The sequence below is a fragment of the Dinoponera quadriceps genome, unplaced genomic scaffold (genome assembly GCF_001313825.1).
Source record: "Dinoponera quadriceps isolate SergipeBrazil2010 unplaced genomic scaffold, ASM131382v1 scaffold3683, whole genome shotgun sequence".
Taxonomy (NCBI): Eukaryota; Metazoa; Arthropoda; class Insecta; order Hymenoptera; family Formicidae; genus Dinoponera; species Dinoponera quadriceps.
Genome location: NW_014557664.1, coordinates 188,425 through 202,521, shown reverse-complemented (window position 1 = coordinate 202,521; position 14,097 = coordinate 188,425). Strand labels below are relative to the sequence as shown.

Sequence of the window (14,097 nt, the reverse complement as noted above, 5' to 3'; positions counted from 1 at the left end):
ATATAATATATAATAATATATTAATTAATATATTATTTATAAATTATTATATAAAAATATAATGTTATTTACATAATAATTTTATCGTTATTTATATGATAAATTTAATAACTTGATATATTAATATTAGAGAATACTTATATTTGATTTGTGGAACTTACATCGTAATTAATATATCTGATAACCCGGGGAAAAAATGTCTCATATATAATTATGTATAGAATATGTCCATACATAAAAATATATAATTATATATTAATATTTATATATTTGTATATAATACGTGAATATGTATCATCCTTTATATAATTATATAATTATACATTTTTATATATTTATTCTATGTATAAAAGACGTCTTACACGCATTCATATAATTTATAATTTATATATAATTATATTTAATTATATATGGAAAACTTTTTCCAGGGAAAAAGTGACGAATAATTACACCGGCCGAGGTATATTATACTCACATTTTGTCACATAAACTCGAACTTTTGTCTGTGATCTGCTGACCCATATAATTACATAGGGAGAGATATAATATTTGGACGAAAGCGAATGCGATAGATCTAATAGCTCGCTCAATATTGCCGGAAATAGAAACTACCTAAAAGTTTTCGTTTCGACATACCAATTATGTTTTAACGGCACGATAACGTTATTAATATACCTGTACTAATGTAAGGCTCAGCACTATCACTATTCCTAGTAAGTCCAATAGAAACGGTAAAGTGTGAACATGTTCGATTACGTTAACGAATCTTGTAATATGGAAGAAAGTCATATGCGTTAATAGTCGTGAAATGATTTAGATATAATTTATTTCCAGTCGTATAATTAAAATAGTAAATAGGAAATATGGCACACCGGGATGTTTTTACTACTCGAACGTTAAAACAACGGTGAAGAAGAAACACAATGTTTGAGAAATATAATTTGACTTAAAACTAACGAGGCCTTCGTTCATTAAGAACGACATAGAAACGACATAGAACTACATTAATCGGTGAATTAATCATTAAATTTTTTAATTCGCTCACTGGCGACAATATTTTGCTGCATAGATTGCTCGTGAAAGAAAAGAAAAAGGAATAACTATGCCGCACTGAATTTAACCCAGACAGCACGATATCTAAAATCAGGATATAGGATATCTTTAAAATATCTTTAAGATGGCTCTAAGACGTCTTATAAACCGATTTTGGACATTGTGTTGTCTGGCGAGGTAACACGCGTGTTTCGAATGAAAATACGAACTCTATGATGTTATTGTGCAACCGTACGAAAACTGCAATATTCCTGTAAATTAATTTGTTCCTGTGACTTAAACTGCGCCCTGCTGTATCCTCATCGATGTAAAATAACTGCTCTGCGCGATACCTGTTGAAATTTTCATCAGTATTACTCTCATCGATCGTGCCTACTGGAACGATATTCCTGCCGCGTTAAACGCAAGTATGGTCACTTGATCATCATTTGCGAGAAACCAAACGAGAAGTCAAAAAAGCTCCTGAAATATGCCAATATCTTTATTCGTTGCGCGATCGCGTACACGTCAATTATTTGAGGGAATAATTAATGAATAAGTTACGGAGTTTTTCCTACTCAATAGCGGGCCACGTCAGTCGTCTGCTCTTTCGCAAATAGAAATCAAGCGAGAAGAACCATCTTACCCAAGCAATTCGCACATCCCGCAAACGTGTTGCGCTACAACTACAAACAGAGTCGTCTTGGCAATGAAAAATAATCCGACGAATAACATCACGACGAATATGTGTAATCGAATGAGAGAAATATATTGCTCCGTAGGGACAAGGTAATTGAATTTGAAATAAAGAGTTCGCGGACGAGACTCGTTCATAGGCGATATTACATCAAGAATGTCCGGCTTATATAAGTATACTATGTATACCAGGCCAGACCCATAAGTTTGAACTGAAAAATTTGTAAAAAACGTAAACCTCTTGACAAAAACATATACTTTTTACGAAATATATATTAATTTAATATATTTTTAAAATGATATATATATATATTTTTTTAAAGAAACGTCGAAAAAATAATCGAGTATGAAAGAAGAGGAAGAATTTAAGGAAAACATATAGGGGTGAGTGGCAAATTAATTCGGCACTAAGTCACCCTTGGGAAATTCTGCACCAATTCAATTTAATGATACTGATTGTATATAATGAATGCATTATAAAGATCATGAAAGTGAGAATCGTTAGCAGAAACATTGTGTGTTATACGTTGAAGAACAATATATGTAACATATTGATAAAGCAGAAGTTGTCATTATTTTTCACACGCAGAAGTATAATTTCGGCCTTACGGACAGAGGAAAAGGAGAAGGCCGTATTTTCCTCTTGTGTGTAAAACGAAATTCAATATTTCCCTTACTCATGTAACATAATAATATTGATCTCGTAGTTCCAGCATATTTTTGCATAATTTTCACTTCGTTGTCTATTTTCTGTAACTCCCAGTCTTTCCATATGCGGTCGAACATTTCTTTAATCTAAACGAAAGTGAAACGACATGTATGTCATGGAAATGAAACTACATCCCATACAACACGCTTTATCCGAAGATCATCCCATGGATCTTCTTGAGACATAGGGATATCCTCTGGACATTTTTAGGAGGTTCTTTGGAGATCGGTGTTGTATGGGATGTAACGAAATGAGCGGGCGATAAATAAATTACAAAATAATGAGCGCAAAAAAAAGACGTAGACGTAGATGGCAAGTTAATTTAAAAGTTTGACTTGATTTCTAAATCAGATTTGAATTTATTACATTCGGAAAATAGATTATTCATTAACCAGTTAATCGTTGTCGTTGCGTTGTAAGAAGTTAGCCACCCGCTTTTTAAATTTATTTATTTTGACAGTTGTTTATTTGGACAGTTGATTTGTGTTATATAATATAAACCTATCACAAATCAGTAGACTATCAAAATAAATAAATTCGAAAAATGGGGCTTCTTACTTCTTACAAACTTATCGTTGTCCATCATCTTTCGCCAATGTTCATGAATAATACTTGCAACATTCATATTTAAGGAGGAAACCAGTTTTTCTCCGATAAAAATCGGGTTGAACTTTTTGACTCAACATTTAGAAAAATATATAGACCGAACTTACTTTGTCCATATGTCTGACATATATGTACAAAAAAACCAATGTGGCCAGTGCAGGTGTGAATGACGATAAAACCTCAATCAAGTAATTCATCGTAATCTCTGATGTAAAAATACTCGCCAACTGAAAAAAAATAATCAAAATACTTTGTCCACACACGATAGAAAATATCCAAAATAGAAAAATAGAAAAATAGGATATCGTAATATCTATAGAATATGACGTATTTTTGCTGTAGGTCATTAATTGGGAAAAGATACGACAAATGATAATCATAGTAGATTTCAATATGCACGATTGTATAGAAATTTTAATTTGGATCATCTTGCATTCTGTTGATTTACAAATTTTATATGTATTATAATACTTGTGTGAGGCAAAGTGTATAATATAATTTCGATTAAAATATATGTTATCCCATCGTAAATTAATATTTATCACAATTATTTTTCATCGTTTTCCCAAATAACGATAAAGTATGATGGAATATGCGAGAGGTCAAAGGATGAATTGGCCCACTCGACGATTTTGACTAAAATAATGTTTCCTTTTTCAGGGATAGTTCTCCCCGCTACAATTATTCATCGATGAGCAAAGTTGAATAGAAATGAAATGAAAGCCCTCTACAACCTGCGTACAGTCTCATGATGAAGCAGCGGCGTCACTCGAATAAAGTAATCGTCACGTTTAGATAACAATAAATGACACATTTCTTGAGATTTCACGACTACCTGAACGAACATGGATGACAATGCCACGACAGTCATCCCGGCTCTCATCACAAAAGCGCCCCTCGCGCTTTGATACGGCCATAGTCCACTAGCCGCCAGGAAAAATCGGCACAGCTTGTAGTAACGCTCCTCGGGATGTTCCATCTACCTCGAAGTACGCGGACAGACTGAGCGCAGTACCGGTTGCGATTGTTCAGAACTCCCTCGCGATAATTCGCCCGATATTTGGTCAGATACCGCACGACTATCCACACCTGTCGCAATTTCTCTCGTACCTCCGCGATATTTCCGGACGGTATTATGCCGAGGGAAAATGCATTTGAGAGGGAAGCGAGAATATTTCAAGAGCGCCGAGGGGTTCGATCGACGGCGCGTCAATTGGTTGTACAATTGGAGAATAATAACGTGAGAAGAGAAACATCCCCTGCGCGCGAACGACAATTACTTACCTCGCGCGTCGCGCTCACCTTACTTCACTACTTTGCCGAAACACTTGACGGTTGATCTCGATTGCGCTGTGAAATAGCGAGGGACGAGTAAAGGGAAAAATCGGCAATTGAAAAAATACTGAGGCCATTTATTTCACACGGTAGAATAATAAAGTAGCGACACGATAGTCGACTAGATACACCTTTGCTATGGGAGATGCGTGTTCGATATCGCGTTCTTCAATCCACAATGATTCCCCGACTCCTCCTCGGACAGGCGGGAGGCCTTCTCTTACCTCGAAGTCGAGAGCGGCGACAGCTTCTCCAGCTCCGCGCGAATTGACCTTCCGGGGCAAGGATGAGGACGAGGAAACCTTGATCTTCGCGCGTGCTTAGGCGGATTTTTCTTTCTAAATTTTAACCTTTCGCGGCCGTAGTCCGAGCGTCAGTACGCCTTAGGCCGAGATGGGCCGCGACCGTAAAGGGTTAACTCGAAGTCCGATCGGCGAGATATGTACGTCCGGTATCAAATGGTGCGAGGTGCAAAGTTCCGATGAGGGCTCGTTTACAAAGCAGTTCAGCTCCGTAAACTCGTCAATTTGCTAAAATGAGGTGCGGTAGACGCAGCGGGATAGCCAGTTTCTATTTCTGATGTACCGACAGGGTGACTCGCTACGGCGAGCGAGGAGAGACAATTCAGTATTCGCTGAGGAGCTGATGGATGTCCTGACACAACGTGGAAAACTTGGGCCTCAATTGGCTCTGCAAATTCCAGCACGGGTACATCAGTTTCACGTACACCGCTTGTGGACACTTGGATGGGCAAGGAAGACGGGCGCCTTGTTCCAACGCGGCCAACAGCTTGGTACTGCTACCTTCTTCGGGGTCGTCGACGCTGTCGTCCGTGCGTTTCTGTCGGAGCCCCGGCAGCTCCGGGTCTTCGCCCAAGCTGAAGATCTCGTACATCGTCACGCCGAACGACCACACGTCCGAGCGGGTCGAGAACTTGCCGTCCCTTAGACTTTCCGGCGCATACCTGAGTAAGAAGTCGTGAGTAGGCTACCTCTGTTAAACACTCCCATCATGAAATATTGAGCCAACACTTACGTAGGTGTGTTAATTTATGTGTTAATTATGTGTTAATTATATGTCCTAATCGCGATTTTTGTGCTCAAGGTGGGTTTAGCAGAAAATCGCGATAAAAAGGAGGATGTTGAGACGAATTATCTGTCAAAAGGAATGAGTATTAAAATCTCATCGTACATATTTCGAAAGCACATAAATGTAGAAATATTATGAGAACCGATTCGTTGTCTATAGTTTAACAGGCACTTTATTCTTGTACTTATGACATGCTTGTGGATCTTTCCTCGCCATTTTTTAATCGCGATTCTCTGCTACACCTTGAGTACCAAAATCGGGAATAGAGCATATAATTAGCATATAAAAGGCACTTACTTTCTATATAAATGTTATTTCAATATTTTACGACGGAGTGCTAACTTAACAGAGGTAGAGTAGACTTTAGGTAGAGTAGACTTTAGTTATGGTAATAAAGCTTCATAGTGATGAATTTCAGTTGATGTATTATATAGAATGAATTAATAATTGTTACCAGCTTGAATATCTTCGAAAACGACTAGACGAAGGTGAAAAAAACCTTATATGTACAAAAGGTGTTCGTAGTCACGAAGTGAGTTTGGTATCAACGCAATTTCCGTTGGATTAATTTTTTATCAGACCGAGAGACGTCGGTAGGTGTATGTGGGAAAAGTGGTCCGGAAATTTACCTCGACGATTACGATCTGTCTGGGAAACGGGAAGGAAGCAAATCGCTTTTGTCTAGACGTCCACAGCGACGACGAATAATCGGTTAACATTCTGATCAAACTTACCACTTTATTGGAAGATCGCGGTTAGTTTGTAGTATGTAATACTCGTCGTTGCCCATTACTTGAGCGAGGCCAAAGTCGCTGATTTTCACGCGGTTCTCATCGGCCACCAAGATGTTCCTCGCCGCTAAGTCACGATGAACGATACTCATGCTACCGAGATAGTCCATGCCTGTGGCGATGTCGTGGGCGAAACCCAGCAGTCTGTTAGGCATGAGATTGTGCCGGTTAATCGCCAGGTAGCTTTGCAGCGAGCCGTGCTTGACGAACTCCATCACCAAGCACGGTTCCGGGTCCGACAAAACGGCCAGGATTTGCACGATGTTCGGATGCGCGAGGGTCTGTGAAGCAAACGAGAGAGGGACAATTATGCGTACGGCAATTGACTCGTTTTACGCGCAATTACGCGATACCAACAGTATCGCGTAATTGATTCCACTCTCCCTTAAGTAGTACAGATTTAGATTCTTTTCGTATCGGCCACACACAGTGTACATTGACGATCAAGAAGAAATATTGTTTTGATTTGTCACCTAATATTTTAACGACTAAAGAATAGAATTTATAGAATTTATTTAGTTGAACTGAACATAGAATTTCGAGACAACGCTCTTAAATTTTAATAACTTCAATACAAAGGTAAGTTAATAATTATTTGTACTCTATTTGTGAAATTTATTACGAGAACGGTAGAAGATTTGTAAGCACTTTGTCTTTTGATATGGTCTCCTTGATTTTCAATACACAAGTCACAACGTATCCCAGTTTTTTATTTAAGAAAAGAATGTATTACGAACCTACACAAATTTACATACGGTAAAAAATTTTGTTTTAAAAACGGTCCAATTGAAATTTTGTGTTATTTTAATATGGGGAATATGTTAAAAAGTACACAAATATATAATGTTAAATTAACATTCACCTTGTCAGCATATGTTGTACACAAACATTTGTGTACTTTTCGACACATTCCAGCAGCACACCATGTTAAAGTAATACAAAATTTCAGTAAACAGTTTCTAATATCAAATTTCTTACAATGTAACACATAAGTGCGAATAATTCTTGATACATTCTCGTAGTTTCTATAACTAAAAATCATAGAAGAGTAGACACTGATTCCTGCTCTTTCACGGTCATACAGCAAAAGTAAATGTTTCCACCAAAGTCTAAAAGGCGTGTGTGTTCTTAAAGAGAAATGTCGCACGATTTTCACGCCAATTTTCTCATGCATCACCTTCATGATCGAAATTTCCCTCTCGAAATCGCGCTGGCCCGTGTCCATGGAGCGTGTTTTGAGCTTCTTGATGGCCACCAGCTGTGGCTCCTCCTTGCTGTTTTCCCGCTCGATCGCGCCTTTGTACACCTCGCCGTAGAAACCTTGACCGATGAGTCCTTGCAGAATCACGTTGCACTCCGCGTCCAGCTCGAAGACATCCTGCATCTGGCTCAGGGAGCTTTCGTAGACGACGCTGCCGTTGTTGCTTCCGTTCTTCAGCTGTATCATGTCGCTAATGCTATCTTCCCGATTCGAACGAAGAACACGACTTTTACCGTGCTTCTTGGTACCGCCGCGCATTGTGCGCACTAGCAAGTCCAAATAAGACGACAGATCCTCCGTATAGTCGACAGGGATGAGCAATTTCGTACTTGAAGTGGCTGAAAACAATTTCTCAATCTTAGTTCGTTTGAATAATCGTCATTTTTACAAGGAGGGGATTGCACGTAATTTATCATTAAGCCTGTTCCTTTCAGCTCAACTAATGCTGGAATTTCGTTCCTTTTCCCTTCAACGCTAAGTTACACATTTATTTTATTTTAAAGACAAAAAATAGAATCTATTTCATTTAAAAGAACATCTTTTATTATCGTGCTTTTTTCTCATAGTTTATTACTGCTATACTGTTATATCAATATTAACACTTTAATGGCCGCTCACACAACATGTGTGTGATGCTACCGCCGAAGATTATTGGCCAGTACCACGCTCTCTGTGTGATGATCTATGAATATAAACAAGAATTATTTCGTGAATTTTAATAAAGTTTTTTTAAATTAATTCTTTAAAAATATTGCCCCTGGCGACGTTTGACTGCGTAGACGTGCGGCCATTAAAGTGTTAAGAGGAGATCGCAGGTAGAACTGAGATAAGCGAGATTAGTAGCTTTCGTTAATTAAAATAAACTCACCATCGTCTGTGTCTCCGTAAGATAAGTTGGTATACTCGGTAAAATTCGAACTACTCCTTCGCGATCCGTTTTCCGTGGTCTCCATTGTATCCTGGTTGTCTTCTTCGTCATCGTCGTCGTCGTCGTCGTCGTCGATGTCATCGTTGTTATCGTCGATATCAACATCGACGTCGTCGTCGTCGTCGTCGTCATCCTTATTCTTGAGAATTCGGTAGTTCTCTTTAAAGAGTTTGGGGAATGCCGTGGCGTAAGCGTGAGTTCTACGGGAATTGTAGACCTGATACAGAATTTGATTGATATCTCGCATGATCGCCTGAGGTTGTTTCCTTGACGTGTTGTTCTCGCCCCAGCATTGCAACATCAACCTGTAGACGCCGTTTGGACAGCCGGCAGGCTGGGGTAATCGATACCCGGATTCATAAAACTGCAAAAGAACGCCGTTCAACATAAATATCTTATATTGAGCAAAACATGAGGCAGGGTTCGAATAATGAGCATACCTTCTTGACGACATTAGCGTTGGGATACAAGGGTGGAGATATTCTCCAGATTGAGAGCCCCCTGGAAAATATCTCCCAAATAGTCGTGGCCAGTGCCCATATGTCGGCTTGGGGATTACGTTTCGCAGATTCCAAATTCGAATAACATTCCGGCGGTATCCAGTGTAAACTGCGCAAGACGAAGGAAAAACCAGGCATCATGTGTTGGAAGAAAATGAGGGAGAAGAAAGAAACATCAGACGCGATTCGGCAATATTTATTCCTCGAGACTTACTCGGCTTCTGTATTAGTGAAGATACCGGGATCGGTCAGTTTGACGATGAAGCTATTAGCGGTGTGCGCGTGCACCAGAAGCTTCCTACATCTTATGTTGCCGTGAACCACGTTATTCTCCTCCTAAGTAAATGCACAATTCGATTCGAGGCTCGACAAAGTGAAACTTGCTAAGACGAGAGACGTGAAACTGCCGTTAGCGTTTAGATAAATTTACCAAGTGCCATAGAGCCGTCGCCAAGCAGGTCGTTGCCTCCACCATGTCGGCCGTTTTTATAGTCTGCGGAGGATTGCTGCGTAGATACTTGTCCAGCGGGCCCATCTGCACGTTTTCCAGCAACATACCGATCGTAGGAGCCACAGTTATGCCGTATAATCTACAGTTAGTCAGAACAGTCCGTTAATTTATAACTAGACGGTCTCTTGTAATTAGAATGTCTCAGAAACGTCCTTTAGACATTTTATTGTTTAAAATATATCTTTACGACGTCTTAATACATCTTAATGTTATTTAGGTTAAACTGATACTCTCTAATTACGCAATGTTTTGTTGCACTCTCCGAAATCAATTCTATTAACAGCTCCGATATTTCGAATCTTCGAATAAATAGAGTTCGAAACTTCGAATAATTCGACCTCGAATCCTCGAGCTTCACTGTCAAATGTCGAATTACACCGAAGCTTCGGATATGTCAAATGATACCATTCTATTCTACTCTATTCTATTTATTCCACATATTCAATAGCAAAACCTTCTTTCAGTGTGCAACCGCTCATGCTCCAATGATTTCATCGTGTTTAAATTTTTTGTACCTACCTTACTAAAGCACCCGATCGCAATTGGCCCCACTTGCCGGCCAGCTCCAGAAACTCTTTAGTATAGTTGTTCTCTTCATTCTTGAGCACCTTCATCGCGACCTCGAGTTTCTTGCCTTTTGCAACTCGCCACATGGCGTGGTACAGCTTCGTGGGCGACTTGCGACCCAGGTCCTCGTCGCTCTTGACGAAGGCTTTGTACGTCTGCAAGTCTTTCCACTGAACGCACCGTGGCCCGCCCTCCAACATGTTACTGATTATCTCCTCGTCCGCCGCCACTTCGTTCCCGACCGTTTCCGAGGCGCATATCAATAATGGCGATACGTCTGTAAAACAGAAAAATTCTTCGTGCGATACCGTGAGCGGGAAATTCTAATTATCAGTTATTATCCCGAGGTGGAGTACTGTACACGGTAAAAATGTTTGTGTTAATTTAACGTAAAGTGAATAGTGTTGAAAAGTAATACAAACATTATGTCAAAAATCCCCACAAAATTAATATCCATAATACGCTAATCGACGCTGAAATATAAAATGTGTTATTTTAACATTCACACATGTTGAATATCGACTCAACACAATATACGAGATAACGTAACAAACACAATATGTTAAATTAATACACGACTATGTCAAAAATTTCACACCAAAGTTTTCAGAGGGATCGATTTCAACGCAAATACAAAATGTTGGTTACTGTGTATATACACGCGTAATAAAAATCGTGCGACAAAATCGCCAGGAACTTGTCGAGCATACCATATTCCGACGGTGGCAAGCATTCCGCGAGGTACAGAGGATTGGTGGATTCTTGGAACGAGGAGATCAAATGCCCCAGAGATTTGTACCTCTCCGTACTACTTGGTAGCGTGAACTCATTCGACGCGACCTGCTCCACTCTCTGCGTCGATATCTTCCCATCTGCGCCGCATACGTCAATGTAGTAAACGTCGTACTCGCTTTCGCTCTCGCGTAGCATGTAAGTTCCCGCTTTGTTGGCACGTTTCTCCTTGAGTTTGGTGTGCGAGAACTCCTTCCTGAAACATTGCGCGAGTTTCCTCGAGATATCGTCTACGTGACATGCAGATGAGTGCACTGAGAAAAAAAATCGATTAGATAAAATCGGAGATAAAATCGGCGGTCGAGCTCGTTCAAAAAAATAATATTGTTCACTGAACGAATTACACTGAACGAATTACGTTGGCGCAACAATACGTTGATATAATCGCTGGCCATATTGCAATTCTCGAATGTTAGTTGATAACTCATTACAGCAACTGCATGTTTTATTCTAGTGGACTGAACGTTGTGCTTGAAACAATTTGATTCACTTCGGCAAAATTTGATTCTACCACTTTTGTTTTCTCAGTCTGACCCTAGACACCATTTCATGGAGATCGTCTCACCCGACTGGTCCATGGCACTTCAATTTGTGCAGTCTATCCAAGGTGGGGGTGATAACACTGCTGCAGAGGTTGAAGGTCCACTTGACGGACAATCGGTAATATCCGTCCAACGCAGACACAAAGGACATTAAGTGTGCGTTGTCGTCGAACGTTAGATACGTCGGTATACCGTTCTTCCTCGAGACTTCCACGTTGTTAGACTGCCTGATGGTACAGATTAAATTATTAAATACAGATTCCACTTTTTTTTTCCAATATATTCTATATAATTGATTTGTACTTCAATACTACATAAAGACACATTCCGCAAAGAAACGTTAACTTATTATGATATTTTGTGTAGGATATTGTGGTAGGCTTAATATTACCCTATGGAAATGAAGCAAAGATCCTCGATTGCACAAAGTGTGTTCCATTCACGGCTGTCCGTATCGTAGAACTTCACTTCCTCGATTTTTACCCTAAGTAAGATCTTAGCTGGTGGATCGGGACCCAGTTTATCCATAAATGCTTTATACTCCTCATAAGGGTAGTTGGGAGCCATGCATTCAAATTGCTTTAGATATTCTTCCTTGACATGGGAAGCATCATGCCCAGATAATCTGCCCAATGCATTGCGTATAGGCTTCTTAATGAAGAAGGCGTGTCTCTTTACACACTCCTTAGGAATATACTTTTTGTAATCTGACTCAACAGTTTCTCGTGGCAATTGCTTCTCAAGCATTACCCTGTCACAGAATAAAAACTGTTACACAGTTGTGGGTGAAAATTATTGAATCTACGGAGAATTATTTATCACGATTGAAATGGACAATTTAATTAAATGTATTGAGAATATGGGAAAAATATGTAAAAATATGTTTTTTTTGTCAGATGTGTATCTCACCTATACATGTCGCTGACTCCTAAGCCAATCAGTTCCCTTTTGTGTGTCTCATAAACAATGTCAGGTACTTTATTATCCATTACATCGGAGCGAGCTTGTTGGAAATAATAATTGTATGCCTGCTTATCTATATGCTTCAGTCTCTGCAAACTTGACGGCTTGAATCTCAAACGAAAGTTGAACTTGTATTTTCCTTTTTTGTCGAGTTTGTGGCAAAAAGGAAACCATAGTTTGGAAGAATGGCATTGCAAGCCAAAGAGATACTTTGCTATTGGACCTATCCCAAGCTTCCTGCATACCTGGAAAGTGGAGCGAAAAAAAGATAATATTCCTCTCTGCTCATCCAAAAATTTTGAAATTATAATGCAGAGGTCAGTTAGCAGATCTGAAATTCCACTATTGTTATTATTATAATATAGTACATAGACGTACATATAAAATTATCGACTTATAAAAGTACTTTAAAGATTAATAACAGTAGAGCTTCTTAAGAGCACAACAAAGTAAATCATAAGTATCTTATTAATATTCATTACTGCAGGTTACACATTGTTGTGATTATCTATGATTGCGAGACACTTGCTGTAAATCATGTCGCTTTGTGAAAACAGTATCATCATATCGATGAGTCGATGATAAACAATCGACATCGACAACAGAGTTTCAATGTGTGAGTTGTCAAGTCAAGGAGGAGACTCGTTTTTAGCGTATCATGAGAAGAGCGTCTACGCTCACCTATCTGAGAAAAAGATAAAAATGTTATGTGCGCACACACACACACCTGGATACACAAATCTTCTATACTCGTGTTAGAGGAGTACGGGAAATCAAACTCTTTATCTTCCGTAGCCACATAAACCACCACCATCAGATCGTCCCTCATGATTGTTCATGAATTGCCGGTCTCGTCGGGAAGATGACAACTATATACGACACTGTCCAGTACGTATCTGTATACTTATTTCGGCATGTATTTGTTATTTCATCGTACACATAAGTATAAACATATAAAGCACAGAGTAGCTATATTTGAGATGAGTATCGCGGCCACTAACGAAATCGTCCTGCATTTTATGTTTGACGTTTCACAGGCGAATCACCTGTCCTACGTAAATGTAAAACAAGCTTAGAAGTTGCCCACTCATTCACAAAAACTTGAAGGAGCGCCTGTGACACCCGACGTACTAACGCATAAAGCAGTGTTTATAGTCAGATATTATATTAGGTCCGTTCTTTTTAGCTGAACTTAGTTCTGTACTGAAACTTCGTTCTTTCTTTTTTCAACGCTGGATTCTATGTATTTGTTTCACTTTAACGCCAAGAAATGTAACCTAATTTATCTAAAAAGAACGGACCGGTTTGAAATCATCTACGGTTTATCTGTAGATATCGCAGGAACTGTCTCGTTGGTTACAGATTGTCTTAAGATAAACTCCGGACGATCTGATAGATAAAATCGAATTGGGAATTTTGTCCATAATCGCGGTGTATTTTAATACAGTTATGAAGAACAGATTTATAAGAAGACTTATAAAAAGCCTGGTTCATCGTTAATTTCGGCTATAATTTCGATTTTTCGTTAATAAAATGAAAGCAACTTATAGAGGAGACTTGGGAACTATATTCGCAGCCAATCCGCTTGTCGCTTTTTCGCGAGAGCGGGCGGATTGGCTATTTCCATTAGACCTGTTATTTAGCAATTGAACGAAATATCTCAGGTAGCATATATGAAGCCAGCGGCACACGATGCTTGTTTTTGTGCTGGATGGAAATACTGCGTTCTGATTGGTGCATTTCCAAAAATGGATGAGAACACACCAATCAAAACG

The 14,097-nt window shown here is 39.2% G+C and overlaps 1 protein-coding gene across 1 annotated transcript; it reads right to left on the bottom strand.

Annotated features, from left to right (window-relative positions):
- Nucleotides 1–4,434: 4,434 nt before the first annotated feature.
- LOC106749378 (tyrosine-protein kinase hopscotch) lies at nt 4,435–13,469 on the bottom strand. The gene is made up of 13 exons (XM_014628758.1): nt 13,050–13,469; nt 12,269–12,567; nt 11,751–12,110; nt 11,383–11,586; nt 10,736–11,013; nt 9,978–10,302; nt 9,378–9,537; nt 9,162–9,283; nt 8,888–9,056; nt 8,388–8,811; nt 7,436–7,857; nt 6,202–6,539; nt 4,435–5,342 (listed from the first exon to the last, which is right to left on the bottom strand). The coding sequence occupies exons 1-13, from the start codon at nt 13,149–13,151 to the stop codon at nt 5,003–5,005; spliced, it is 3,543 nt and encodes a 1,180-aa protein (XP_014484244.1). The 5' UTR covers nt 13,152–13,469; the 3' UTR covers nt 4,435–5,002.
- Nucleotides 13,470–14,097: the final 628 nt, after the last annotated feature.

What these genes read in the sequence shown, in the direction of transcription:
- LOC106749378 (XM_014628758.1), bottom strand. Translation starts at nt 13,151, where the DNA reads ATGAGGGACGATCTGATGGTGGTGGTTTATGTGGCTACGGAAGATAAA. An exon ending in TTCACTAATACAGAAGCCGA is followed by an intron (nt 9,057 to 9,161) that starts GTAAGTCTCGAG and finishes CGTCTTGCGCAG; the next exon opens with TTTACACTGGATACCGCCGG. An exon ending in CGCGATCTTCCAATAAAGTG is followed by an intron (nt 5,343 to 6,201) that starts GTAAGTTTGATC and finishes CTTCTTACTCAG; the next exon opens with GTATGCGCCGGAAAGTCTAA.